A 27,289-nucleotide genomic window follows, 5' to 3' on the forward strand; every position below is an offset into this window, starting at 1 on the left:
CTAAACTTCTGAAACAGAACCTGCATATCCCTCCAATACAGTTGGTTGCAGACACTCTAACAGGTATCCTTAATCACCTCTACCTGCCTTGATACTTCACCCCAATAGAATATCTACACTGGATTCCATGCAAAAAATACTGTTTAGGTTGCTTGCATAAAAGCACTAATATCACAGTCACTCTGCTCTGAAGTAATCTGCATTTGCTCTGAGCAGTCCAGGTACAATCAGCAGTAAGATGTGGTCCATACATCAGGAAATGCTCCACAGGGCTTTAAAGATGTAGCTTTTGAGTCCAGCACATCACAGTTTCCCCCCAAACAGCTCCAAAAAACCATTTCAAGGGAAAAAAAACACAGGCTTTTTCTTTGATAAGTGCATTATATATCTCTAAATCAACAGAGACAGTTGAATCACAGTCTCAGCCTCAGGACTTGGTAAGGTAATTTGAATGAGATGGTCTTGGTTTGAAACATGATCTAGCAGATCACATATTTAAAGAGCAAGCCATCCCAAAGCTAATGATCTAGAAAGAATGAGTCAGAGTTTTATCTAGGCATATATAGATATAATGAGCTGTAAAATAAAACCACAGGTTTGAGAGATTCCCCAGATGAATTCAAATAGGAGAGAAAGAGGGTTCATAGGGTGATCAAACGAGTAAAGAATAAAGAAGATGAGGTGAAGAGGGCCTGGCTTGCTTGGTGATGCAAAAGAAAGAAGACAGGATTGCTATTTGGGTAAACTGCAGAGATTAAAACTACTAAAATAGAATCAGATGAGTGCAAGATATCTACTGGATGTAGAAGTAACAAGCTGGAAAAACCTCCAAAATAAATAGGGCAAATGCTAATTACTTCTGTGATGGAACCTGATCTCCTTATGAAAGAATGATGTAATGTACTTGCTGGTAAGAGCAATGCTCAGAATTTAATGACCCAGGAGTCCTTTACATTCAGCATTGATTGCAATAGTGTTGTCATCTCACAGTGCCTAAGTTCTTCATAAAATACACAGTGGTATGTCAAAAATAGGTATGTGGACACACAATGGAAGGTGCAGCCTGAAAACTGTTTAGGATCTTGATTTGACCTGTATGAATCAGAAGTGTTAGGGAAGTATGGAGAAGGCAGAAGGTGAAAAGCACTTTGTGTTACTGATGGACATTGACTAGTGCTTTCTCTGGCATTTCACTCTGGTGCTTGATCCAGTCTTTGTATGGCCCATTTTGCTAAAAGACTTGTGAATGTCTTGGGAATACTTTATCTTCAAAGCTGGCAGAACAATCCTCAGCAAATTCAGGCCATCAAAATGTTAATGTTCTATATTAAAGTCTTAGAAGGCCCTCATCACCCCTGACATGGGTAGAGATGCACTTTGTAAGAGGGAAGTGTTAACTGGCAGCTAAACCCCTGAAAGTTCTATACATTCAGTCACTACACAACTCAAAGAAAAGACTAAGTTAAAAAAGATGATCACAAACTGTCATTGCTAACAACATTTGCAGAAGGAAGGATTCCAAAAAACTGCTGCATGCCTACAGGTATTCCAGCTATCTCATGTCCCAGTTCTGCCTAGACATTATGTTTTACTCAAAAAATTAAGCATTTAATCCACCATTTGACCCTGCAGTTCCACTCAGACAAGAAATTCTTTGGGTTGTATAAAAATATAACATAATCAGTTCTATGTTGTGTTGTTGGCCTTTTGCAGGAGGAAGTGTGTCAAAGATGAATGGCAGAAGGTAGAGTTAGAGTAAAAGGTAATAGAAAAGGTAATAGAAATCTTGAGCTGACAGAACAGTCTAAAAAGGTTACTTTGCATGATACGTGTTCAGCTGTTTAGAGCTGCTGCTGTTCTGGAAGCTTCCCAAACAAACACTGTTCAGGAAAGAAAACCAAAGGATAGTCGTTTATTTGATATATATACATATGATAAAATAAGTCTTTATTCAACATATTTTATGTGTTTTCTGTAAGGAAAAGGAATAACAATAACCAACTAGAACCCAAATAAAGTCCTTTTTCTTTTTTTTAATGACAGATTTTTTTCAACTCATCTTTAAATTAGCTTGTGAAAACCTTGCAAGGAAAACCCATGTTTTCACTTCTCTTTAGTTTCCACCCTTACCTAACAGAGTTTTCTCATCTATTAGAAATGTGTTATTGTTGTTTATAGATAAAGTATTTCCTCAAAACAGATATTTAACAATGAAAAGAATGTAATCTATAATGTGATCAATATTACTGTTCAGATTGTCAAGTGTAGAGGTTGGATGTTCCAGAAAAGACCATTACATTTTCCATGGGTTTCTGTTTACAGTCAGAATAAATCACTTAGAGTGTTTTGATTCAATTTATTGTAGCCGTGTGAAATGCTGCTCCTCCATCCCCCAAAAAACCCCCAACCCAAAAACCCCAAACCTAACAAAATAATCAAACTTTCTATTCCATAAATGGGTCTTCCATGAAATGACGATCAGTGACTTTTTGGAGGTGAAAGCTATTCAGTTACGGTCCTGAATTCATTTTCTATTGAAGCCACTGAGTGATACGAAACCTTCTATGTCTTCAAAGTTTTCAATGTTATGATTTTAAAGCATCTGCAATCTTTTTTCTTTAGGTATTTGTCAGTGGTCAACACTTACTATCCTTTAAGTAGTTGGGATTTTAATGAAATGGCATTAATAATTCATTGATACAGCATGTATTTAAGCATCTTAAAGCTAAATTACTCTTTGAGTTTTATTTTTCTTTAAAGGATAAGCTTTTGTTAAGGTACTTCATATGCTTTAGAACAGATGTTTCCATAAGAATTTCCCTTTCACAAAGTTGGATCACTTGTTTAGAGAATAGAGACACAGATAATTGTGGAATTTCTCAACTATATTAAAAATTATATATATATACAGGATTCAGACATATGAGGGATTGTCTCCTCCCCAGATAAATATAAAAGGGGTTTTAGCTTTACAGTCATTGTAGCAATTTTCACTTCCAATCATGGGGGCAAAAGGATGTTTCCAGCCAGGACCCCTGACTTTAGATATCATACGTTTCACCCAATACATCACTCATTTGGCATTCAGCACTTGGCAGGCATTGGTGTTCCCACTGTTCTCAGCTCGCTTTTTCAGCTGGCACTTCTTCCAGACGAGTAACAATATCTGTAATGCACTTCCATGCAGAATGCTCATGTATTAAGAATTGCCAGGAAAAGGTAGATGAGAATAGTGAGGTTGCACAGATGCAGAGATTAGAAATCCAGAGATGAAAATAAATACATTTCTTTCTCTGTAGTTTGTCTCCAAAGAGAAAAATGAGCCAATTGGCTTGAAACCCAAAAAGCTTAATTCCCCCTGCAGCCTCATTCCATTCTAAGCATTTTTCCTGAATTGTCAGAGTCATTTCCTTCCTCTGCTCCCATCCCAAATGTCTCTTAGTCAAATATGATTTTGCTATTATTACTACTTGTATTACAGGAGGACTAAGTCACAGCTCATGACCTTCATATAATGCCAATGTCAGTAAAACACCGAGGATCAATGTTAGATTCTGTCCTTTGGGACTGAGTCTACTGACTCTAGAAATAGAAATAGATAAGCAAAGCATAATTTTTTGTCTCATGTCTTCTTCTGATCACTTATGAGAACCAGGTTTTACCTTTTTTTTTCTTCTTGACATACTGCTACTGTATTTATTAATTTTTCTTCTTCTGTATATGATTATTTTCTTCTATATACAGCTACACTATTGCACATTTTGAGTCAGAAAGGATTTTTCCCTCAAGCCCAGAGGCCACTGAAGGCATGTCAGGGCACTTTAATTCCCTCCTAATGCCGAGGTCAAGATTGATGGCAACGTCATGGACCTCTCTGTGACATATTATACTTTTCCCTGAGCTTCCCTTCATCCCACTAAAGCTCTTCCTTTATGCTCTGGCATTAAAATATGTTTTGTGGGATGTGGAGTGTGTCCAGCATGAAATGGACATTCAGGGATACCTCTGAATGAAAATTCAACAGCATAGACACATGGATTTCCTAGGCTGAGATCAATTGAAGGGACACTATGAAGCAAGGCTTGGCTTACTGTCTCTTTAAGAGACCGGAACTCTAGTGATGTTTGTGCTTGAGGTATAAAGCCTTCTCCATGACCCATGCCACTGCAGCAAGCATGATGGAAGAAATGCACAACAGACATGGAAGCTTTAAGACTCTGCAGTCCATACAGACCATACATGGTGTTATTGGAATATCAAGAGGACAAATTGATACATCTAGAGAAAAATACAGGGAATGTGGGACAGGAATGAATGCTCCTAAACAAGCTGAAAGTCTTGGTGTAGACAGGGATCTATATCTGTCTGAGAATGAACAGAATCTATTTTAATTGCAACAAATGTAAGTAGGGAACCACACATACCATCAATTTGCCATAGAAACATGAGGATCTTAAAGAAGAATGTGGTTTCTAATCCATTGTTGGAGGTATCGATGTAGCAAAATTGAACAAAAGTGAATTGTTTGAGAAGCAGAAATGAAACGTAACATCATAAAAACTCTAGTTTAATAAACATCACAAAAATGTAAGCACAAAAAAGGAATGATGCAATTTTGGAATTTGATATTTGAGTCAGTAAAACACCATAGAAATATCTTAGGGACAATCAAAATATTCTATTTCCCAATTAACTATATTTAAATGTGAACAGTATTCAAATATATACAGATTTATTGTAGCTCAAAATCTTTCTTATTTGAACCAAATCATAACAAATGTAGTTAGCTGAGATATTTAAAACAGTAAGTTTAGGAAGAAGAATTTAGTGTTTATGGAGGTGATATAAATATACCAAGATAAAAAAGCACAAAGGATGAGTATTGATTATATGTATGCCTGTGCATTGAGAAATGCAAAGTAAATGTAGGAAGGTATATTTGCTCTTGACTAAGTTATAGAGGAAACCAACTCACTGAAACAGCCACACACTAAATTAATGGTGCCACGTTTCATATGCATTCAAGAAAAAAAGAAAAAGAAGAGTCATTTCTTATAAGCATCAGAATGTAACTCTAACTTATTCTAACCTTCAATCCATAGATTATTTTTGGGGGTGGAAAATTGATCTTTTTTTTTGAGAAGGCTGTTCCTATAAAGCATAATTCTGAGAGACAATTGACTTACAAGTGACATTGTGGAATTATTTCATCATCTGCTGATTAACTAAATAGTCACTGCTGCTCATATGTGTAAATATGGGCAAGATTTTAATTTGGAAGATGCATGTCTCTGATAACACCTTAATTTAAATTTCCCTTTCTTTTCTAGAAGGAACAGACTTGAGGAAACAGCTTCTTTCTAGTGAATATGAGAACAAAGGCAATTCTGGGAAACACAGCTTTCAGTTGTGGCAAACAGAGTGAAAAATAAAACTAGAGTATATTTCCTCAAAGAAAGCATTGTTACCATAACAATTTTCTAAGTGTCACCCTTATAAAGAGGTGGCATCTTTTAATGTTCAGTCTTCCAGGAATACTGACTTAGAATGAGCTGCAGTGATTCACACCAGCTAAGAATCTGCTCCAGCAAGTCTATGCACAATCACAAATTTAAAACTGTACTGCTGCATTAAGCACTTACCTAAATATCTATTTAAAAAAGAAACAGAAAAGACTACAAATTAAAGTCCTGCTTAAAAGCAAATATGGATTTTCTTGATGAACCTTTAGAACAGTTACAGTCTATTGCTCTTCAAAAATTGCTAAGAGGAACACCTTTTTAAAAGAACTTGTCAAAATCACAATCACAACCTTTCTCATTAATAAATAAAGACAAAAAAGCAAATGAAAACCAAGTCATCGTTGTGGTTTATGTGAACATATGGTGGTATTAAACTGTAAAGAAATGAGCCACACACACTTTGAGAGTAGAAAGTTACACATAAAGAAATTAACAGTAAAGACAGAATTCAGGTCAAAATAGTTCACAGTGCAAATCAAACACATGCACCAAACATCCTGCCAAACAAAGCCAGAAATGTGCTGCACAACCAGTTTGATGTTTAACATGAGCTGGGGATCATGGTGAACACAATGAGGAGACCAGATTTAGAACTGTTTAACAAAGCTTCCTTACTGTGACAAGAAGATTTTTATTCTGCTGCCCTTTAATATTTGTCAAACAGAAGAGGTGTACACTCAGTTTGCCATTTAAAGATTTGTATCAGGCTGCAATTCTAAACAGAGAATGTGAAACATAGATGTCTTTGGGAAGAATTTTTGTCTTGAAACTTAACACGGCTTCCTGCTTCTTTAGCCCAAGGTCTGTTTCTCACTAACTTATGGCACTGTACCAATTTCTGAAAAACATATGCTAAGGTTAAAGGTTTCTGTCAAATCAGTTTCACATCAGATACCCTGATGTCATATGTTAAGACATCTCCATGATTTATCTGAGCATTACATAGTTTTATCTAAAGAAAGTGGCCAGTCATTGCTACTGGCTTCATCCCCTTGCATAGTTCCACTGAAAGGAAAATGAGGGGGAGGGGGAAGATTATTTCTACAATAAAGGAATGAATGAAAATTAAAATGAATATAATAATGCTGGAGAAAAGGCTTCCTGCACAAAGGGCAGATGTTAATTGAATCAAATAAAAATTCAGTCAAAGCAGTAGAACTTTGACAATTATTCATCTCTTCACATATTTATTTAGAGCTTGTGTTTTATTTGAAGCAATTCCTAGGATGCTGTTGGAATTAAAATCAGCAATATTCAATGAGTAGCCCCTGAAAAAACAGCAGAAAGAATGATCTGTTTTCTGTGGATATGTGTTCCAGATTGATTAACCCCCATGTCTAAGAAAATCCCAGCTCTGCTTGAAATTCTTCCTGCTGCTTTGGCATTTACAAAAGTGGATTATTTTCTGCTTTATAAATACAGAATGCATGGTGCCGCTTTCTGAAAATTAAAGCACTAACAGGAATCTCTCTTTTACTCGGCTACCTGTTTAACTAAGTCTATACTGATGTGAGCATATGTGGAAAAAGTCAACTGTAAGAACACTGAAGTTACCTCCTGTCCTTTTTTTCCCCCCCACCTTTGCAGAGTATTTGGTGCTGCTATACTGCTGACATCCTCCCTGAACATGTTAATACCGTCTGCAGCCAGGGTGCACTATGGTTGTGTCATCTTTGTCAGGATCTTGCAGGGCCTTGTAGAGGTATGGACAAATTACAAAATAACCAGTAAATGTGACAGATGTTTGTTAACCTTTAACTAGCAATTGTAACTTTTGGGGGTAATGTACAAAATGCTGTCGGTTTATTACTGTTTATCACCTTATGGATTTCAGTGTATGAATTATAGCTATTTGATTGTCCTTCATCTACAAAATCACATAACAAAGTTCTCTTCTGTTAAGAATCCAGTAAGATGTGTGTTTAACTATGAAGTTTCTCTAAAATCCTGTACTGTATGAGACTCATACTAGTATGATTCTCAATAGTTATTTACTGTTCAGCCTCACAGGTTAAATCTATAATAAAGAACTCAATTTCTATCATAGGTCCTATCCATGCTGTGTTGGAATTAATAAGAAATTTACCATACTTAAAAAGAGAAAAAAATGGAACCTGCCTTCTAAATTTATTTGCTTGATGGTTTCTTTACTGAAAGAGAGATTTTTAGGTATCTAGTCACTGGTTCTTTGTTCCTCAGGGCTACACATTTCTGTTGTGTGAGATTATTTTAATTCGTGCAATTTATTGCATAAAAAGACTGCAAAAGAGGGTGTAGAATGTGGCTGAAAGTTAGATTACTGGCAATCAGGTTCTTAGAGTATGTATTTAGAAGTCTGAATCCATTCCTGAAACTGATCTGTGTGTAGAGAGCTGTGCTTGACTGCAAAGAGGAGAGGAACACGAGCAAGTGTGTGGTTACAAAACAAAATAGCTCCTTTAGACACAGTCATTTCTGTGATACTATTTGAAGGAACTGTGAATGCAAAACATCTCAAACAGGACTGTTGAAAGAGGTTTACAATTAATCATGACAATCCTGAGATTACTTCTTTATATTTTTTGAAAAATTGACAAAAGGACTGAAATGAACATAAAATTTGGTATATGATATTCTTTCAAGACTGTAAAATACAAGAAGAATGTATTTTAGAGCCTTTTACATATTAAGATTTAAAATCTCAGTGTTTGTAACCTTGACATATGCAAAAAGGTTTTTTTTCCCCCTATCTTTTGTATAAGAAACAGAAGAGATTTAGAGAAAAGTGTTTCTGTGTAACTATGCATGCCCTGAATAATTCTTAGGCAGGAATTTTATGGAAAATTGCTGTATATTTAATATCACATTATCTTTTTAAGCTTCAATTGATCTTATTTTCTAGTTTTAGAGCAGTGGAACATTAATTTGTATTTTCTAAATCCAGTTGAATCGTTAGATCAGAAAAAGTTAGAAGGTCACCAAAACTGAGGGTTGGACTGAGCAGCCCAGCCTTAGACTCCAGAGGGTCTGTGCTTTTATCCTTTGACACTGGTACTTGTGCATTAAAATTCTTGCTTTTTAATTCTTTATTGGAGAGTGAGGGCAAAAGGAAATAATTATGTTTTATATTTGTTTCATAAGGCCTCTATAATGATACAATGATATACAAAACCCATTACAACTTTCATAGAAACTGAAGTTTGTGCATGGCTGTGCTGAGACTTTGCTATAGAAATGCAAAGAATTCTCAACTTCCTGTTTGTAGCAATATAACAAAAATAAATCATGCAAAGACAATGAACAGAGTGATTGATCAGCATTAGCTAACTTGTGGCACACCCGTTCTCCAGGGGGTCACCTACCCTGCCTGCCATGGTATTTGGAGCAAGTGGGCCCCCCCATTAGAAAGAAGTAGGTTAGCAACCACTTCCTTTTGTGGTGAGTAACTTTCTACTTTTTCCTTTCTTTCATTTGTAACAAAGAAGTATTTTAAGACTTTTTTTTTCCCTTTTCATCTCCACATATCTTGTTTTGTAGGTTCCTATGCAGGAGCTGTTATTGCAATGCCTTTAGCTGGAATTCTAGTGCAATATACTGGGTGGTCTTCTGTGTTCTATGTGTATGGTATGCATTTTTGCTCATCTCACTGCAACATTGTAGCTTACTCTCTTATTCAATATTTACCTTACCCTACCCTATCTAAAAATGTAAAATCTTTAAGAAAGAAAAAAAAAATAGAAAAGTGTGTCCCTAAAGCCAAAAATACAATCTAGAGAAAAGGACAATGAAAGAACAGAACTTAAACAGGAGGAGAGCAACATTATTGAATGAGAAGCTAGGTCACGGTGAAACCTTCATCACTTCTAGTACAAGAGTGTATAGTGCTATGCAGATCTATAGAATCTCAGACCATATAATGTCACTCTTTCACTTATACAACTCTAAGTTTAGAATATCTGCCCTGACTAATACATCTTGTTTTTTATCTGAAGACCTACATAACTTCATTTACACTACTTGTGCTACCTTAACTTACAGTGATGGAAAAAATTGTCCCAAAGGAGTTCATCCTGCAATGTAAAATTGTTGTGAATGTGGGGTAAACCTTATAGAAATTTAATAAACTACTCAGGAAGTGCATTGTTATGTTGAAAAAAAAAAAATCACAATATTGTATTTTGCAGTAATCAAGCAACAATGGCTTAAAGCAGAATGGAACTTCATTTACAGTCTGGTGAAATGAAATAGAAGCTGTTTCATTGCATTGCATTGTACCAATTGATGTTAAAATATCAATGAATAAACGCTTAGAGTGAAATCATTCTGTAAATGAAGCAGAGAAGACTTCACTGTGCTCCATCTTTGCACAAATATTGTTTGCAGGATCCAGCTTTGTTAGAATGACTTGGTAGAAGGACAGTAACAACAATTGCCATTTAAATTTGTTATAATGATTCACAGATTTTTTGATTTTTTGTTGCTTTACTATGCATTTGGTTTTAAAGTCTTTCTTTACATTCCAAAGGGAGCTTTGGTATAGTCTGGTACATGTTTTGGCTTTTGGTTTCATATGAGAGTCCTGCAAAGCATCCTACAATCACAGATGAAGAAAGGAGATACATAGAAGAAAGCATTGGAGAGAGTGCCAACCTCCTAGGTGCAATGGAAGTAAGAACTCACTTTTTTGATAGTTATAAAATCTCCAAAATCCAAATAGAAAGAACCAAAAATATTAAACACCCATTCTTTAGAACAGAAATGCATGTCTCAAACAATGGATTTTTTTGGGAGGTGGAGGTATCTGAAATCTGCTGATGGATTTCTGGGCAGATATTGCTTCTGCACAAAGAGAATACAAGTTTCAGTTCATCTAGCAGATCACTCATAGAATTTATGCCTCTTCTGCTATTCCAAAGTATAAAAAAGAGCTACAGTTACATTTGAAATTGAAGCTTTATTGCGACTTCTATAGTATTCTGAGGTCAAGTGGTTCATTTCCCTCCTATATAATCCTTTCTGGAAGGTTTTCATCTTCCTCAAAGTAAACTGGAGGAAAACTGCTACTCAGTATTTCTCGATATCCTCAGAATATCAGAAGAAGCAAACCCTGACCATCTGTGTTTCATCTGCAAGAAAAAAAGCAAGTTAGAATAGAGCATGCTAGGAGATCTGCACAAACATTCCCTACTATTTTGATGATTTTGCTGGAAACATGCAATCAAGTATCTCCGAATCTGTCTTGGTTCTGTACTGGTTTAGTTCTCAAGAACTCCTATAAAACCAGTTATAAACCAGATAGAATTCCTAGCTACTTAACAATCTTGTCATGCTAAATAATAATTTTCTTATTTCTGTAACAATTGAGAATCATTAAAGAAACTTTCACCATGCTTCCTCACTCAAGAAAAGAGAAAAAAATGTTCTTTAGGCCTCAGTTCATCTGCCTAAGTTTTTACACCAGTAGACCTTCACTACCACTCTTCATTACGTTTTCTAATGTTGGTCCTTGATCAAATTCCAGAATAAACCATTTTTTTCTCAGTAAGAAAACTTTGATCCTAATTAAACGGGGAACTGGAACTGAGTCATTTGATAACTGACATTTTTAGATGTTCTTGAGGGAGTGTCTGTGTTGATATTCAGTAGTGACCAGTGGTGTTCATAGTTTGTTATACCTGTAAGTGTTTTTGGAAATCTGACATGAAATGAGATACTTCAAAAGATGTCCATATAAAGCTAACCAGGACTATATAATTTCTGTCTATATTTAATTGTTGCTTTCTAATTAAACATCTTTTTTTGGAAGTGATTAGTTTATATCAATGCTTCAGTCACTTCTGAAATATTTAGACTGAAAGTCTTCTCATAGTACCAAGTTAGCTTTTCTATCTGGCGTCTCATTTATTAAGTCACATTTAATCATTAGCTCTCACTTAATTGTAATTTAATAGGCATACAAAGTATTGCATCCATTCATCTATGTGCTATTTTACTTTGAGGAAAAGCCAGTATTCAAACCAACATTAGACTAAATTCAGCCTGAAATCTTGCTGAAGTGATTTTCAAACACTCATCTGGGTCTAGATTTTGTATTTGGCTCAACACAGATGGGCAGAACCCTGGGCTCATGGAGAGGTGCTGGGGCTCAGCAGGACTGTAGTTCTGTCCATCTGTTTGGCTGGTTGTTTTTTTCTTTTTTTCATTGTGTGATTCATTTTAAAAACACAATAAAACAAACAAAAAATATGTTGATCCAGCAGTTTCAAACTGAGGTTTGATGAAAAAAATGGTTCAGAATTCTGTGATTAAGATTTAAATGCTAAAATCCATGCTTAAAATAAATCTGGATGAAATTGTGTGCCTTAGATACAGTAACATTGTGTTTTAAACATCTATGACTGATTTGAGTTTAGTATGTTCACGTTCAGATGATTGAGATAAAGGCAGTTGTGCAGGAGTGTTGTGACACAGCCAAATGTCACTGGGTTTCTCCATTGGTGCATTTTTTAGTGATTTTTACTCATTTATGCTTATAAATTAGACCTTGATAATCCAAATGGACTTTAGCATAATTGAAGTAATTGGAATTCAGATACATAAAGCTCTGTATATATGAGTTTGGTAAAACTATCAGACAGGAAAATATGTAGTTGATAATGACTGAAGCAGTGACTGGATACCTCTTTCTATGTTTCAGAAATACAAAACTCCATGGAGAAAATTTTTTACATCTATGCCAGTCTATGCAATAATTGTTGCAAACTTCTGTAGAAGCTGGACTTTTTACTTGCTGCTTATTAGCCAGCCTGCTTATTTTGAGGAAGTGTTTGGATTTGAAATAAGTAAGGTATGTAAAAATGTTGTAAAGCTTTTATTTTAGCTGTGTAAATATCAGAGCTGCATTTGTGGCAGCTGTTAGAGGAAGGAAAGAAAAGTTTTCTTTGTTTTTATCATGGGTTTACAAGTCTTAAATATTATTTCTCCCAGTTATTATTCCTTTTACCAGCTCATATAAGTGAAGCAACAACAATGACAATGAATTGGATAGGGGTAGGTGAAGGTAGGGTTATATTTAGTAATGATCTACTTGGGGCCATATTACAAAAAGACTTTCCGTTAGGTGCTTGAAACCAGATCATGTATGGTATTAGAAAGGTATCAAAAGGCTCATTACACTTCTGTCCCTGATACCTCAGGAGATGCAGGATCCCACCAAAGCTGTAAAGAATGCATTGGCAAGTGGTTCCACTTTTCCAGGTGCATTTTACAAAGCAAGACCAACTAGTTTTAGGAAGGACAGTACAATTTAACACCTTTCTATAACTCTCTCTAACGTGTTGAGAATTGCTGTCCTTTTTTCACTTAGGAAGTGAAAGAGATGGTGGCAAAATATGAGATGCAAGGATGATCTAAGGTTCTGCATAATTCATATGAATTTTGGATCAGACCTGTAATGTAAATATGTATACATGCAAACAAGCCTTCAAATGTATAATAAGCTTTCTACTAATATAGATTTCCCTCTTGTGAAAGTGATGGGGAGAGACCTATATTCTTTTGATATTGTTCCATGAGGTATTGTCATCCTAAATTGTGTTGTAAGTGACAATTAAATGGGTACCTTCCAAAGTGTTACTGTAGTTAGGAGTACTGTCAAAATTATTCACTACCATCTTGCATTTAAAGATGGGCTCTCATCTTTAGCTGGAGTTATTTTAAGAAGCTTTGCTATGCTTGAAATATCATCTGTTATGCATGCAATAAAAATAGTCTCATGCTATAGAATTAATCTGGTCCTCTTGTTGCAGAAGATTTTTCTTGGAGTGTATTCAAAGAAATATGGAGCTTTGTAAACAATGACAGCAAAGCCAGTTTTCACCTGTCGTGGTGAAGGATGCCCATAAGTGAATAGTTATCATTTATCCAGGAACATCTCAAAGCAGTAACCGCAAGACCATAGATGTGTCATAGCTAATATCTGGCTTATTGGGAAAAATGTCTATTAACATGAAGCTAACTGTCACAACATAGTCGTCACATATATAAACTGCAGAGAAATGCACAATTTCACAACTTTAATTGATGAGTTGGGAAAACTTGTTTTCTTTTTGAGTCTGTGGGTTCTGCATACTGATGTAACCCAAGTCAGACATGATGACATGATACACTGTTCATACCTGAATTATGGAAAAAATACCTGTGCTTAAGCACTTTTTCAGATCTACACAATAATCAGAATTGCCTGTTAGAACAAAAGCCATGCATCATACCAAAGGGACAGAGAACTTCTAGAGAGAGTCCAGCATAGGGCAACCAAGATGATCAGGGGACTGGAATATCTTTCATACGAGGAAAGGCTGCAGGAACTGGGGCTGTTTAGTCTGGAGAAGAGGAGACTGAGGGGAGATCTTATTAACATTTACAAATATCTAAATGGTGAGTGTCAGGAGGTTGGGACATCCCTCTTTTCTATAGTAGCTAGCAACAGGACAAGGGGTGATGGGATGAAGCTGGAACACAAAAAGCTCCACTTAAATATAAGAAAAAACTATTTCCCTGTTCAGGTGAGGGAGCCCTGGCACAGGCTGCCCAGAGGGGTTGTGGAGTCTCCTTCCTTGGAGGTCTTCAAGACCCGCCTGGACGTGTTCCTATGCAACCTGATCTAGGTGACCCTGCTTCTGCAGGGGGGTTGGACTAGATGATCTCTAAAGGTCCCTTCCAATCCCTACCATTCTATGATTCTATGATTCTATGATTCTATCTGCAAGACAGTTATGTTGACAGGTGATAGCAGGTGGCAATTCATGCTATGCTTACAGGTACCCTTTGAAGGAATGGTCTTCACATGTGTTATATCTTGAAACAGTCATCATGAAATTACTAATATTACTAATATATTACTTTGCTAGTATGTATAGCATTTTGAATATTGCCAATGGATATTTAGTGTTATTTCTCTATAAGTACAGAGTTTCTCAGACGTATATTTTACCCATATCACATTTTAAGCTTGAGGGATGGTAAGAAACCAAAGGCAAATGGCCATTGTGCACATGAGCATGATCCACAGGGAATCAGCTTAGCCATGTTAAGTTTGCTGGCTAGTGCTGTGCCAAACACATCACCGACAGAAATGTAGCAACTCAGTTCAACACATTTGATCATAAATTTTCTGAAAGGGTAGCGGGGCTATAATTCAGAGTAAAAAAAAGTCATTAGCTCAAATAGAAACTGTGAAGATAATCTATTATCAAAAAATGTCATGACAGCAGGTGTTCTTAAAAACTCTGTCTGGCCTTCATAAAGTACAATAACAACTTAATATCACCAGTTTTGTTCATTTAATAAACTGAGCTAAGATTTTTAGGTTTAGCATATAGCCTGAAATTGAAGAGAAAGAACTAATTAGTTGCTGAATGCTTTGAAATGAAGAATCAATATTTTCTTATGGTTTAGACTCTGCTAATTCTAACGATTATTTTAGGTGGGTATCTTATCTGCTGTGCCGCATTTAGTGATGACAATTATTGTTCCTATTGGGGGACAAATTGCAGACTTTTTAAGAAGCAAGCAGATTCTTTCAACCACTACTGTAAGAAAGATAATGAACTGTGGAGGTAAGTCATCCTATTTTCAGATCTACACAATAATCTGACTTCCATGACTGTACAGTATGCCATATACATAGATGTACAAACCATGGTTTTATGCACTTATGAAGCAACACTTTGTGTATTTCTTTTGTGTATAATAGATGCATTTACTAAATAAAAGGAAACAAAGTTGTTCCCATTCCAAGTTTCAGTATAGATGTTTGGTGTTTGAAAAAGCTTCTAGGCTGTTAAAGCAACAGATGAGCTTTTGGAGGTTAATTTGCCTATCCTTAGCCTTAAAGTGAATCTTAGCTCCTTGTATAAACAGCCTTGGCAGTAAGAGAGCCCAGACAGCTGCCTGAGATTATGTATCTGACTTCTGAGAGGTTAGAGTCACATGAGGAGAACCTTGCTGTAATAAAGGCTGCAAAATTCATAAGCAGGTTAAGTGTATATTCCCATTAGGGTTGGGTGGAAAACAACCTAAGCAAATCACAGGTATTTATTTTCATCTTAAAACTGACAGGAAGTAACAAATTTGTAGCATACAAAGAATAAAATAAGGATTACCTGAGATAGGAAGAATTTGTGATTATTAAGGACAAAATTTGAGAGGGCATTAAATCTGATGTCTGTGTTTTTTTTAATGATTTCCTCAGGTTTTGGTATGGAAGCAACTCTTCTGCTCGTGGTGGGATATTCTCACAGTAAAGGAGTGGCTATTTCATTCTTAGTGCTTGCTGTAGGCTTTAGTGGATTTGCCATATCTGGTAAGACTATACCACTGGTCCTGGTAAATTATTTTCTCTTAAGAGAGAGAATATCTCATTTGGTTTTGATTCATTGATAGTAATTTAATCAAACTGCAGAATTCCAAATGGCATTACGTATGATCATTACAATCAGTACCACATCTTTATTATTAGGTTATTTTGGTTCAAATACTTAATTCAGCAAATTAGACTTTTTTTTTCAGTGAGGTGTTAATGTACACCATAGATTGCTCTTGAGATCAAACACATAACACAAAGTGAACTGATACAATAATTCCTAAATTTACACTTCTTTGCTAGAATATAAGCTTTTAACTATTTTTTTTCCACTGTATATTAGCCAATGTCTGTTAGTGTTACATTGTTGTATTGCTTTGTGGTGTAATTATTAGTGGTTTCTTTCTGATGTAAAATTCCCCTTTCCTGCTGATATAACACCCCTTTGCCTTTCCCAAACACAAGTTACCTGGCCTTCCTTGTTTTCCCACTGTGATCTTAGTATTCTCTCCCATGCTGCTTCCTTATGTCTAAAACAGGCCCTCTTTTCTTTTGTGACAAACATCTAAACTCTCTTTAATCAAATCTGTCCTTAATCCTGTGTATTCTGCAAGGTATCATGCCTGTTTTGTACGACTTAAAAAGCATAGTGCACCTTATCCATATCACACTGTCTGCTTTTACTCTTTGATTATCTTTCTTTACCCAAAGGTTTGGTTTCTGTTTTCATTTACTTAAGTACTTTTGAGGACAATGAGTTCTGCCACTTCAGAGAAGCATATGTTTTTTTCTAAGATTAATAAAATAGTTACTGCATAAATTTTAACATAATTAAGCTGCTGGAAATGCAAGAGAACAAATATTTCTGAAAATAATTCATAAATCATTTATAGGTACTGTCCTCTTACTCCATTTTACCACTCAAGAACGGAAGGGACCTTGCTCCTTCTGCCCTGTGTGATAAAAAAGAATGTGGTCAATAGGAAAAGAAAGAGGTACATGGTAGAAGAAGAAACAACATGTTATTTACAGCATGAAATGGTCATGGATGACATTGTAAAACATGAACTTTCTCCCTGCCTAAATATCTTCTGGGCTCTGTACTTCAAACAGTCACTCCTGGGATATTTTAAAACTGTGATTTTGGGAAGAAAAATACATTTATTATCCTTTTATAATATATTTTGAAAAGAAAATGAAGACCCAGAGACTCTCTAGGAATATTTAACCATTGTAAGCCTTTTAGAGAAAAAGAAATGTAATTAAACAGCCCAGATGTGTCATAGTAAAATTGTCAAGTGACAACATTACTTTTTAGGATTGAACTAGTGCTCTGCTTTTGGTATGAATGCTTGCTGACCTTTGTATTGCAGGATTCAATGTCAACCATTTAGACATTGCCCCAAGGTATGCCAGCATCTTAATGGGTATTTCTAATGGAGTCGGGACCTTGTCTGGAATGGTTTGCCCTATAATTGTCGGAGCAATGACAAAGAACAAGGTAAACAGCAATACAGTTTTCAAATCTTCTAGCTTAACACTATTGGCTCCAAGGAAATACCTTTTTATAGCACAACTTGCCATAATAGCTGTATTAAAGTCTGGGATCTCCAGGGAATAGTATCTAGGAACTTGCAAATTTGAAGCATGCTTCACTAAATGCTCACCAGGTCAATGCTTTTGTAGTCTAAAGAACAGTGATTTTTCAAAGAAAGATGGATATAAATAACTGGAATCTGGAGACTTAAGTGCTTTAGCTGTGATGACTATCACAGCCACAATCTCTAATTTAAATGTTTAACCTCAGAAGAGTTAGATAAGTCATTGGACTAGTCTGATTTAGCAAATTTGTTCTTTACAGACACGTGAAGAGTGGCAGTACGTCTTCCTCATTGCTGCTTTAGTTCATTACGGAGGTGTTATCTTCTATGGCATATTTGCTTCAGGAGAGAAACAACCCTGGGCAGACCCTGAACAGACAAGTGAAGAGAAATGTGGCTTTATTCATGAAGATGAACTCGCTGAAGAGACAGGGGACATTACTCAGAATTATGTAAATTACGGTACCAAGTCTTACGGTGCTACAACCCAGGTCAATGGTGGCTGGCCTAGTGGTTGGGAGAAAAAAGAGGAATTCGTACAAGAGGAAGTACAAGACTCATACAACTACAAGGAAAGAGATTATTCATAACAAAACTAAATATTGGATATATTTTGTAGTGTTTGTGATTAAATTCATTGTGATTGTTTGCACACAGAAATAAAATGTGGTATAAACATGTAAACACATATCAAACAGGAAGGTCTTACTGTAAAAAAAATACATCAAAGTGCAATCTGTATGAGTTGTGACATGTCATCACTTTCATTAGGTTATATTTGTTCTATAAACATTAGAGTTTTAAGGGTTTACTGGTCAAAATTATAGAGGCAATTAGATACTTACAGTATACAAGAGCTAAAACTCATAACTAAGGATTAAAGCACAACTAAGCAACCAAGTTGGCACATCTAATGCTCTTTTTAGAAAGCCAAAATTACTTGATCGTTAAAAATGCACTTATATATTTGTTACACTGTATTGAAAGAGATTGTGTTAAATACACACGTTTACTCAGTGCAATGTAGGACTTGTGTCTTTAGTCTAAGACAAAAGCTTTTCTAAAGAAGAAAGGTTGAGTCCTAGGCATTTACAGAGGATCGATCCAGTTCCTTTAATGGTAATTGTATCAAGCCTAAGGAACAAATAGGACATATTGTATGTTTATTGTGATTACATGCTGCAGGCTACTCTGTGATGAATAAAGGAATTATTTAGGAGTTTTATACTGAATGTTTGGGCACAAATCCTTCTTTCTATTCTTTACAGAATCTTATGAAATTATAGGCATTGTCATGTTCTTCCCTGCATTTATTGACTAATATAAAACCAATATATAACTTTAAGTCTGACTTTTCATGCAGGCTGTCAAATCCCTTTTAAAACAAGCTTTATTATTCTATTCTTTGCAGTATATTCCAACTTTCTACTGATGTCTTTAGAGAGAGAAAAAAATGATGTAACCTAAAAAAAGTTATAGTCTTTTACAAAATTCCAAAGAGAAATTTACTATGAGCACATAGCCCTAAGAAAAAGGATGTATTTGCTTTGCAGAATATTTTAAAGTCAATAGAAGAAACAGAGACTAATTTAACCCTTATTCTTCCCTTAATAGCTTTCATATTTTTACACATCGTGCCACAGTTGTATACATAGATATAAGTTTATTGCAGATGCTGTTATTATAGAAAATGTTGCTATTTTAGAAATCCCTGAAATTAAAAATATGTATTTGTCTTTCAATTAAAACTAATAATAATGGGCACTGAATATGGGTAACATATACACTCACAATAAACCAAAGTGGTAAATAACTAGTGTTGGGTTGAAGGATGCCAACAAGCATCATGCTTGTCTTTTTAACATAACTCAACGGTGACTGCAACATTAGTGTACCAAGCAATAAGTGCAATGCATTATGAAGTGCATAATCTTCTAGACTATATATTAACCTTCATTTAGCTTGTTGTATATATTTGGGGTTGTTGGGATTAAACCAAACCAAACCAACTGAAGTTAGCAACACCAGACCACTTCTTAATACTCTAAAATGATGACAACGATCCATTTCTTAATTCAATCAAATGATTATTATTGTATGTAATAATCCATCCTGGATTCTTGGTCTGTTCATTGTATTGTGCTAGTGATTGGAAACCCTGCTACCGCAATATACAACTTGAGGATTGTTTCTTCTCCTTTTTATTTTTTCTTTTAAAATGCGAATCATACCTTGACCTTAAGAAAAAAAAGTATTTTGCTTTGTGCCTCAAAGTGATGTAAAATGTGACCATAGCTTTTGCTGTGTTTAATGAAAAAGATGTGGACTGTGTCACTTTCGTTGCTGCAAAAAGTGTTAATAAAATGCTCTATTTATCCTTTTATATAAAAAAGGACCACTGTAGTTTTTTGTCATTTTTTTAGATGTGTTTCAATATTGATGATTAAAATTATATTCACTGAAGAACAAATTCTGCTGTCAACATGGAGATAATATCTTATGCCCCAGCTGGGAGCTATGTTGAATATCCAGTGTCTTGCATTATCTACTTTCTCTCACTATCCACAGGTGTTCGGTGAGAGGATTGTTCCTCCTCTCATAAGGATGGCTGGAGTAGGTGTGGAAGAGAGAGAAGCAGGAATATCAGTCTGCCTCCCAGTGAAGTGAAACTGGGAAAGATAGCCTAATCTGTACTGGCTACAGAGCTGGCATAGATCAGCATTCTTTAAAGAAAATGAAAAGCATCACAGACTGCTGTTGGTGGAATTTGTTTCCTTTCTTGCTCCTGTAACAAGTGAAACGTGATGTTACTTTCAATTCACTTTGGATAGATCCTACAGGAATCAGTAAACTCAATAAATCCTATAATAAAGCTAAGTATTTTTGTAGCAAACCTTTTACTCTTCAACAGTTTTCTTGCACCAAGAGTGTAGAAACACCAAACTGAACAAAAGGTGGCAAAACAGTAGGCAGAACAGTAATGGGTCTAATGTCTCTCACCAATAGGCTAGTAGGCATGAGATGCTGAGTCAGGTAACACGCAGAGTTGCTGCTAATTGTTTCGATGGGCTGGCATGATGTTGCCATAGAAACTTCCTGAAAGACTCAAAAGTGGGATTAATAGAGGCTGTATTTATTGTCCTAAGTGGAGAGTTCAGAAAATGAAAATTAATTAACAAAATTAAAAATCAATTTTTCTTAGTTTCAAAGCTAATCTTACAAGTTCTCCATCTTTTGCAATGATTTAAAAAAATTCCCTTCATTAAGTATAGGTAATTTTTTTTCTTATTAGCTAGACACCTTTTAATTAGTTAGAACAAAGGAAAGACTAATCCAGGCATTAGACACTGCATCGTTCAGCCATTCACAATTCAGTGGGAACTCAGCAACTGCCTTTAAAAGCCACACCACTCTAACATCCTCCACAGCCTCTTTCTAGCTCTCTGCTTCTGCTTTGACTCGTTTACTTCCCCTTTCAATGACAGTGCAGAGGCATCTGCTCTTCTGGGAAGAAAGAACATGACAAGTTGTAAGATTTTTATTTCTACACAGATTCTTGTTCACAGAAAAATACAGGAACAAATCATCAGGAACATGACTGAGAAAGAAGAAGGAGACACGCAGAAAATAATTGGGTTCTTGCAAAGGATGATTAAGTAAAGACTCGCAGCAAGAGCTGGATCTGTTTCAGAGAAAATGAGAGTTGAAGGGATGTGACTCTTCAACTAAACTCCTATATTTCTTCTCAATAAATACGCTTATGTTTCTCCCTTGCTACTTCATTTTTTTTATAAAGTAGCATTGCTAAAATACACCTCTTCAGCCTCTTCTGAATTGTAACCTTTCTGCCTCGAGACTTCCTTTCCACATTCAGATTCAAAGGCTAAGTCTGCAGATGTGGTTCACTTGTATGGCACAGTGTTCCTCTTTTGGTGCTCTTAGCAGCTCCAGTCATCCCCATTTATAATCAGATCATAGTCAAAGACATTTGATTGTTTTGTCCTGTCACCTGTTTCTCTTCTGTTCCCCTATTTGGTACTGTCTGCCCTCTTTCTATGTTGAAAAAAAAGGAAAGGAATTGCTACTCACATTTTTACTTACCTGCTAGTTATTTTTTCACTGAAGAACAATAAGTAAAAGGGGCAGACTTCAGGCTTCACTAAAATAGTTAGAAAAGCTTTGAGTTTAGATGGGTTAAAATGTCACCTCTAATGTTCACCTTCATGTCCTCAAATGATTTCATACAGATAGTACCACTCAACTAGCGACAATTTTTTAAATATTTGAATCTGCATTGGTCTGATCCCTTCTGTTAGCACATACTCTTTGTTGCAGAGATAAAACTATCATCAAGTGCTCTTTGTTTTCAGAAGTGATCATGAAATTCAATGGACCAAAGTTCATAAAACCACTGTTCTACGGGGGAAAAGAAAGCCTCAAAGTAAAGGTTGAATAACAGTGACAAAAGAATATCTGCAAATATGAATGAAGTCTTCCTTCAGCGTGAAGCTAGGAATAGGAATGGATGTGGAAATCAGAATAAATGTCACAGTTCAAAGCTGTACTGCTGGGAAGATAACATCACAGTCTCAGTTGCTGCCTCTGAAAGATGAAATGTTTTGTTCCTTTCAGGATAAGCTGTGAAGGAGTTTGAAGGCTAGTCTAAGTCAGGATTAGCTACTTAGGAGTAGGTGCTTTTGTATTTACTTTGAATTTGTTTGTGTTTTTTTCTTAAATAATTTTCATTGCACTGAGAGATTGAAGAGTAAATAATCAAAGGACTTAGAACTAGGACTTAGTTATTATAATAGTCAGATATTTTAATTGGATATCTATGTATATCCTCTCTGATCCAGCTAATGTGTCCGATGTTGCTATTCCAGCTTTGCTTAACACTTTTTCACCATCATAACCCAAGGCACAGTAAATAACTAAATGTATTCTGTATTTGCATATGTACAGCTACTGAAGCCTGTATACTTAGTTATACTGAGGTCAAATGCTTGGACAGTATCTTCCATGTTTGAGAATTAATGCTACATAATGATTGCTGGCAAATGCCTCCTTGAAAAGGCTTTTAATATTAGAAACATGTAGTTATTGTGATTTTTGCTTTAGGTGAAGACTTATTTTCTCAAATGCTATGGTTGAGGCATTAGAAAACAATAGGCTCTTATCTATAAGAAAGTAAATAGAGAATAAGTATGAAAGGTAGATGTACTGTCAAACATAAAATACAGCAAGTTAGACATTACAGGAAATAAAACGTTGTAGGAAATGTAAGGAAAAGCTTATAGAAGAGCTGCCAAAGTTCCTCACTTTTGCTTCTAGTGAGAAGAAAAAAATCTGAAAGTCCTAAATATTGGGTTTCCTCTATGCTGAGTCTAAGGTATAATCAAAAGTTATCTCAGAAGCTGATTACCATGTTCTGGCTGCATCCTACTTTGTTCTGACATAGTTTCTAACACATTTCTCTGTCAGGCCCACAAGGGCACTTTTAGGACTTAATTGCCCAAGGCATTCTGTCCTGGGATTCCCACTTGCACTCTCATCCATGACTCAGGAGCCCCATTTCAGCTTAGGCCCAGGCTTCCCTGTTTCTGATCTGTCCTCTAAATAGAAGTTGACTCTCTGTTGTGTCCTTGTGCCTAGTCTTGCCTCTGGCCTACCTCTTACTGCTCCAGAGAGTGTTCTCTGGATGGACCCTGAACTTGATTCATTCCTTGTGTCCTCTGGGACCGCTGGTGGAGCTGGCACCCTGCTCTGTCCACTCTGCCCAGACCACATTCACTTATTTGAATGGTTGCAGTCTTCCTGCAGGATTTTCAAGCTTCCTGTGCATGAAGCTTATTGAAAAATGTGAACTGATTAAGTAGGAGATGCAGCAGGAAACATTGGACTTAATATTTCCATGCAGATGAACACCACATGTGTGGTAAAAAATGTGCCAAGGTCCACAGAAATACTGTCTGTTTTGAAACAGTGTTCAGAAGATGTGAGTGGATGGCTGGATGTCCAAGGATGCAGAGAGAGGAAAGAATATTTCTGTGTGATACAAGGAGTGGTATCTAGAATTCTTTCTGTAGCATGTGGGAAGGTCAGTAAATGGAAGAGAAAGGCCACTGTTAAGAAAAAAGTAGATGTAAAAAATGTAAAAATGATGATTGGAAAGAGAAAATGCACTGGATAAGAAAGAATTTAAATCTAAAACATAGCTTTGTTACAATTGGAAGGTTGCCATTTAATTAGAGTTTGTCTTGTATAATCAATTAAATGTGTCAACGCTGGATGATTGCCATAAATGACCATGAAATAAATAAGTTTTTGAGGAGGGAATAGTAATATTTTCCAAGGTTAACACCAGAACAATCATCAGAATTGTTTTCAGGTTTAATCTGGAAAGTTACAAAGTTACTTTGTTTTTTGTAAATGCTGTTTTGTGGAATTAAAATCAAATCAAATAAAGACAAGGTCAATTGAAGCCTAACTTTTTTCTCAGCTGTGTTTTTCTGTGCAGTTATGTCTGATAGGATCAATAACACACAAACTGTTTACCCTGTAGAGATAAAGCACCAAATTAAATGTGATGCATGAAAAGATGCTTGTCAGCATAAGTAAGTCTTACACAGAAAATCACAAGGCAGCACTGTAAAATCAAGACAGACCATCTAGCCCTACTTGTCATGAGGAGCCATGAAGACAATGATCCACCATTATCTCTTGACTAGTAGTGTGATGGTAGATAAAAGGATGGGACTATGAAGAAGTGGATTGGCTGTGCTTTGTGAGTTAGTATTCTCCATTCCATTTACATGTAAATCCTGATAGGCGTTGACATTTGCCCTTAAATAATAAAAATATCATATTAACCTTTGCCTAAAGTCTAAAAGAAGAGCTAATTCATACAACACATGTATATCCATCCTCCTAAATCTTTGCAGTTCATTGAAAGCCACCTGAAAATGAAACCCACTGAAATCTGAATTACATATATTATTTTTTAAAATATGTGTGTTTCAGGAAACATGGTTTTGGTTTTGTTTTGTTCTTTCTCTTTCTCTCACGTCTCAATCATGACTACCCAATTAAAACTAGATCTCTCTCTCTTCTTCAGATGTGACCTGGGTCCTGCTGAGAAGCTTAAAATTTGACTTGTTCACAGATCAATACACCTATCTTGTCAAATGAAATAATCATTTTTATAGACTGAATACATTCAGTAATGGATGAGACAGAAATAAAAATCTAAGAAACCAGAATGACCTCTTTAGGACAATTATTTCAAAGGACTCTTTGCGTGTATGCATTTGGGTTTCATATGAATAAAAGGAAAGGGTATGTGTTTAAGAAGCATTTTCTAGTTCATTTATTTCCTTGTCTTCAAATATCTTTATTAGCCTAGAAACTTGTTCATACAATGACAGTCTTATTGCAACTGCCATTTACTGTTTATATTACTAAATGTAAACACTCCATATTTTATTTAGAACAAAATCCTTTGGGCCATCGGCGGTTTATTTGTTCTTGTGCATTAATTTGATGTGAGAGGACATAAAAACTACTTAGTAAAAACCATACAAGCTGAAATAATTAGTGTAGAGTTGGAATACCAGCACTACTTATCATCTAACTATTGACACTCATTTAAGATCTCTTCCCTGACTAAAAATTTAATGCACAGACCATGACACTTTGAAGAATTGTGCCATATCTTCTATGAAAATACCCAGTTCCGCTCCCTATGGAGGCAATGTGTTTTGAAGACACTGAGAAGACACTAATTTCAATATCAGGAGGATAAATCAAGTTTCTCAAAACTGCCACTGTCATGCCCATGACTGGACACTGCTGTGCACCAGCCACACTGTAAGCATTGAAATTCTGTTCTGGAATAGCCACCACCAGGTAGAAGATTGTGTGCTGTACTTCTTGCTAGATTGCAATCTATAATCTCATATAGAATGGAAGAACTGAAACAGAGAGAAAGCCCTAACTATATTTTCCTGAAATTCAGAGCTCCTGGTATTTGTTAGTTCTCTGACAGAAGGAAAGTTTTATTTTCACAGGACTTCACAACAAAAGTGGATCAGCTCCAGAGTCATCCTGGGCTGTGGCTGCTGCTGCAGTGAATCAGAACATCAAATGTAAGACTCTCATATTTCACTGAATTGATCCTCTCTAATCTCCTGACCTCTTCTGTTTACTTAGCACGGATTGGTAAGAGTATCTGAAGTTATAAGAAATGATGTCTTTGTGACACAGAGAAGAACTGGGGAAGGTACAGCTTCTGGTCACTAAGTGATGTATCTGTGTCCACCTGCCACGATGCTCAAACAGTGGATGTTCTGATGTTCTTCCAGCATCAGTTGGGCAATACACCTTAATGTATACCTAAGTTTTTGACAGTAGTGACAATAGTAAGTCATATAGGAAAAACAGTCCCATAAAATAACAAGTGAAACAACTTGGAGGCCTTATGTCATAAGTAAAAAGCCACAAAAGACTAATAAGTGAACCTGGAGGAACTGCTTGAAAATGCTTATTTTGCCTTTTGTTACTGATTCCTTTAATTCTGTGAATCTATCACTTTCAATTATGTTATAGAACGAAATAGTGGATCATATGTGTTGATAAACAGCAACACGTTGGTAGCATGATGTAGTCATTCCCTGTGGGATTGCTATTCCCTTTCTTGTTTCTTTCAGTTCAAGTAACCTTTTTCTTTTTTTCTGCAATGAAATCATAAATCATGTGATTTGTCTTGGAATAATCTCATACAAACAATAAAAAGTCATGCAAAACGGAAGATATAAGAATGAATGAGACAAAAAAGAATCCTCCAGCTGACAAAGGGGAGAGATGTAAAGATCACCATCAAAAACAGGCTGCAAATGCAAACATCAAAACAGACAATAAAATCGATTAGTAAAATTGTATTGTTGGATGTTTGAAAGTCAACCAGTTTAATTACAAAATATGGACACATTATTCACCCAAACACTTTGAGAAACCTCAATTTCTTAAAAAAATAAAAGGCCTGTACAATACTTGTTAGGAGCTAAACTGTCGTTTAAAAGCTCTTTTGATGTTCATATGTTAGAGTCTATGTGGACAAAAAGTGTTCATAAAGTAACTTAAAGCCTGACACCCCAATCCCAAAGAGTGACTTTGCTTCTGTTGCCTGAATAAGGAGTGTAGAACCCACTGAGACTGTGTCATCTGTAGCAAAATGGTGTTGATCTCCAGGGAAAAAACGCTGGAGTCCATCATTTCATTTGCTCTGCGTGGCCAATAATTTAATTTGGGGTTACTAGCAAAGTACAGGAAGATACATACAGATGAATTATTGATCTGCTTTTGGGCACTAATTAGAACAGGTTTACAGTTAATCTCTAAAGCACTCTTGATCTTGTACACAATAAAAAGGAAAACAAATTTAATTTGTCCTCTGCTGTTCTTATGATTAATTGAATGTATGAAAACGAATCGGCATTATATTCCTAATGAGGCATTTGCAAATGAACACTTTGGTTTGCAGACATCATTCTCCTTATTCTATATCTGTAGAAAGAAGAGAGATTGTCAGTAAAAACTCTGACAGGAGGCAGGGCTTGTTATAAATTTAGCTATATGCTATATTTGATTTGCAGCAGAGAAAATGCTTTAGCAAAACAATATAGCAGAAATGAAAAAAACTGACATTTTGTACTAGTATAATAGTAACTTAGCATATGATTATATACTGACAATGCCTTTCTCCTTTTCCTTTCTCCTTCCTCACTTCTCTGAGCCTGGGATATGACATTTACTATCATATGAGAGCC

The 27,289-nt window shown here is 35.7% G+C and overlaps 1 protein-coding gene across 2 annotated transcripts in view; it reads left to right on the plus strand.

Moving 5' to 3' along the window:
• SLC17A6 (solute carrier family 17 member 6) overlaps positions 1–18,055 on the plus strand; it is a 31,753-nt gene extending 13,698 nt beyond the window's left edge. For both annotated transcript variants that reach the window (XM_061999718.1, XM_061999719.1), the window contains 9 exons: positions 7,110–7,224; positions 8,852–8,939; positions 9,039–9,125; positions 10,027–10,169; positions 12,199–12,348; positions 14,986–15,118; positions 15,754–15,864; positions 17,238–17,365; positions 17,726–18,055. In XM_061999718.1, the coding sequence (XP_061855702.1) occupies positions 7,110–7,224; positions 8,852–8,939; positions 9,039–9,125; positions 10,027–10,169; positions 12,199–12,348; positions 14,986–15,118; positions 15,754–15,864; positions 17,238–17,365; positions 17,726–18,055 (1,285 nt within the window). The remainder of the gene's footprint in view (positions 1–7,109; positions 7,225–8,851; positions 8,940–9,038; positions 9,126–10,026; positions 10,170–12,198; positions 12,349–14,985; positions 15,119–15,753; positions 15,865–17,237; positions 17,366–17,725) is intronic.
• The last annotated feature ends 9,234 nt before the right edge of the window (positions 18,056–27,289 follow it).

Source organism: Colius striatus, chromosome 7, assembly GCF_028858725.1.
Source record: "Colius striatus isolate bColStr4 chromosome 7, bColStr4.1.hap1, whole genome shotgun sequence".
Taxonomy (NCBI): domain Eukaryota; kingdom Metazoa; phylum Chordata; class Aves; order Coliiformes; family Coliidae; genus Colius; species Colius striatus.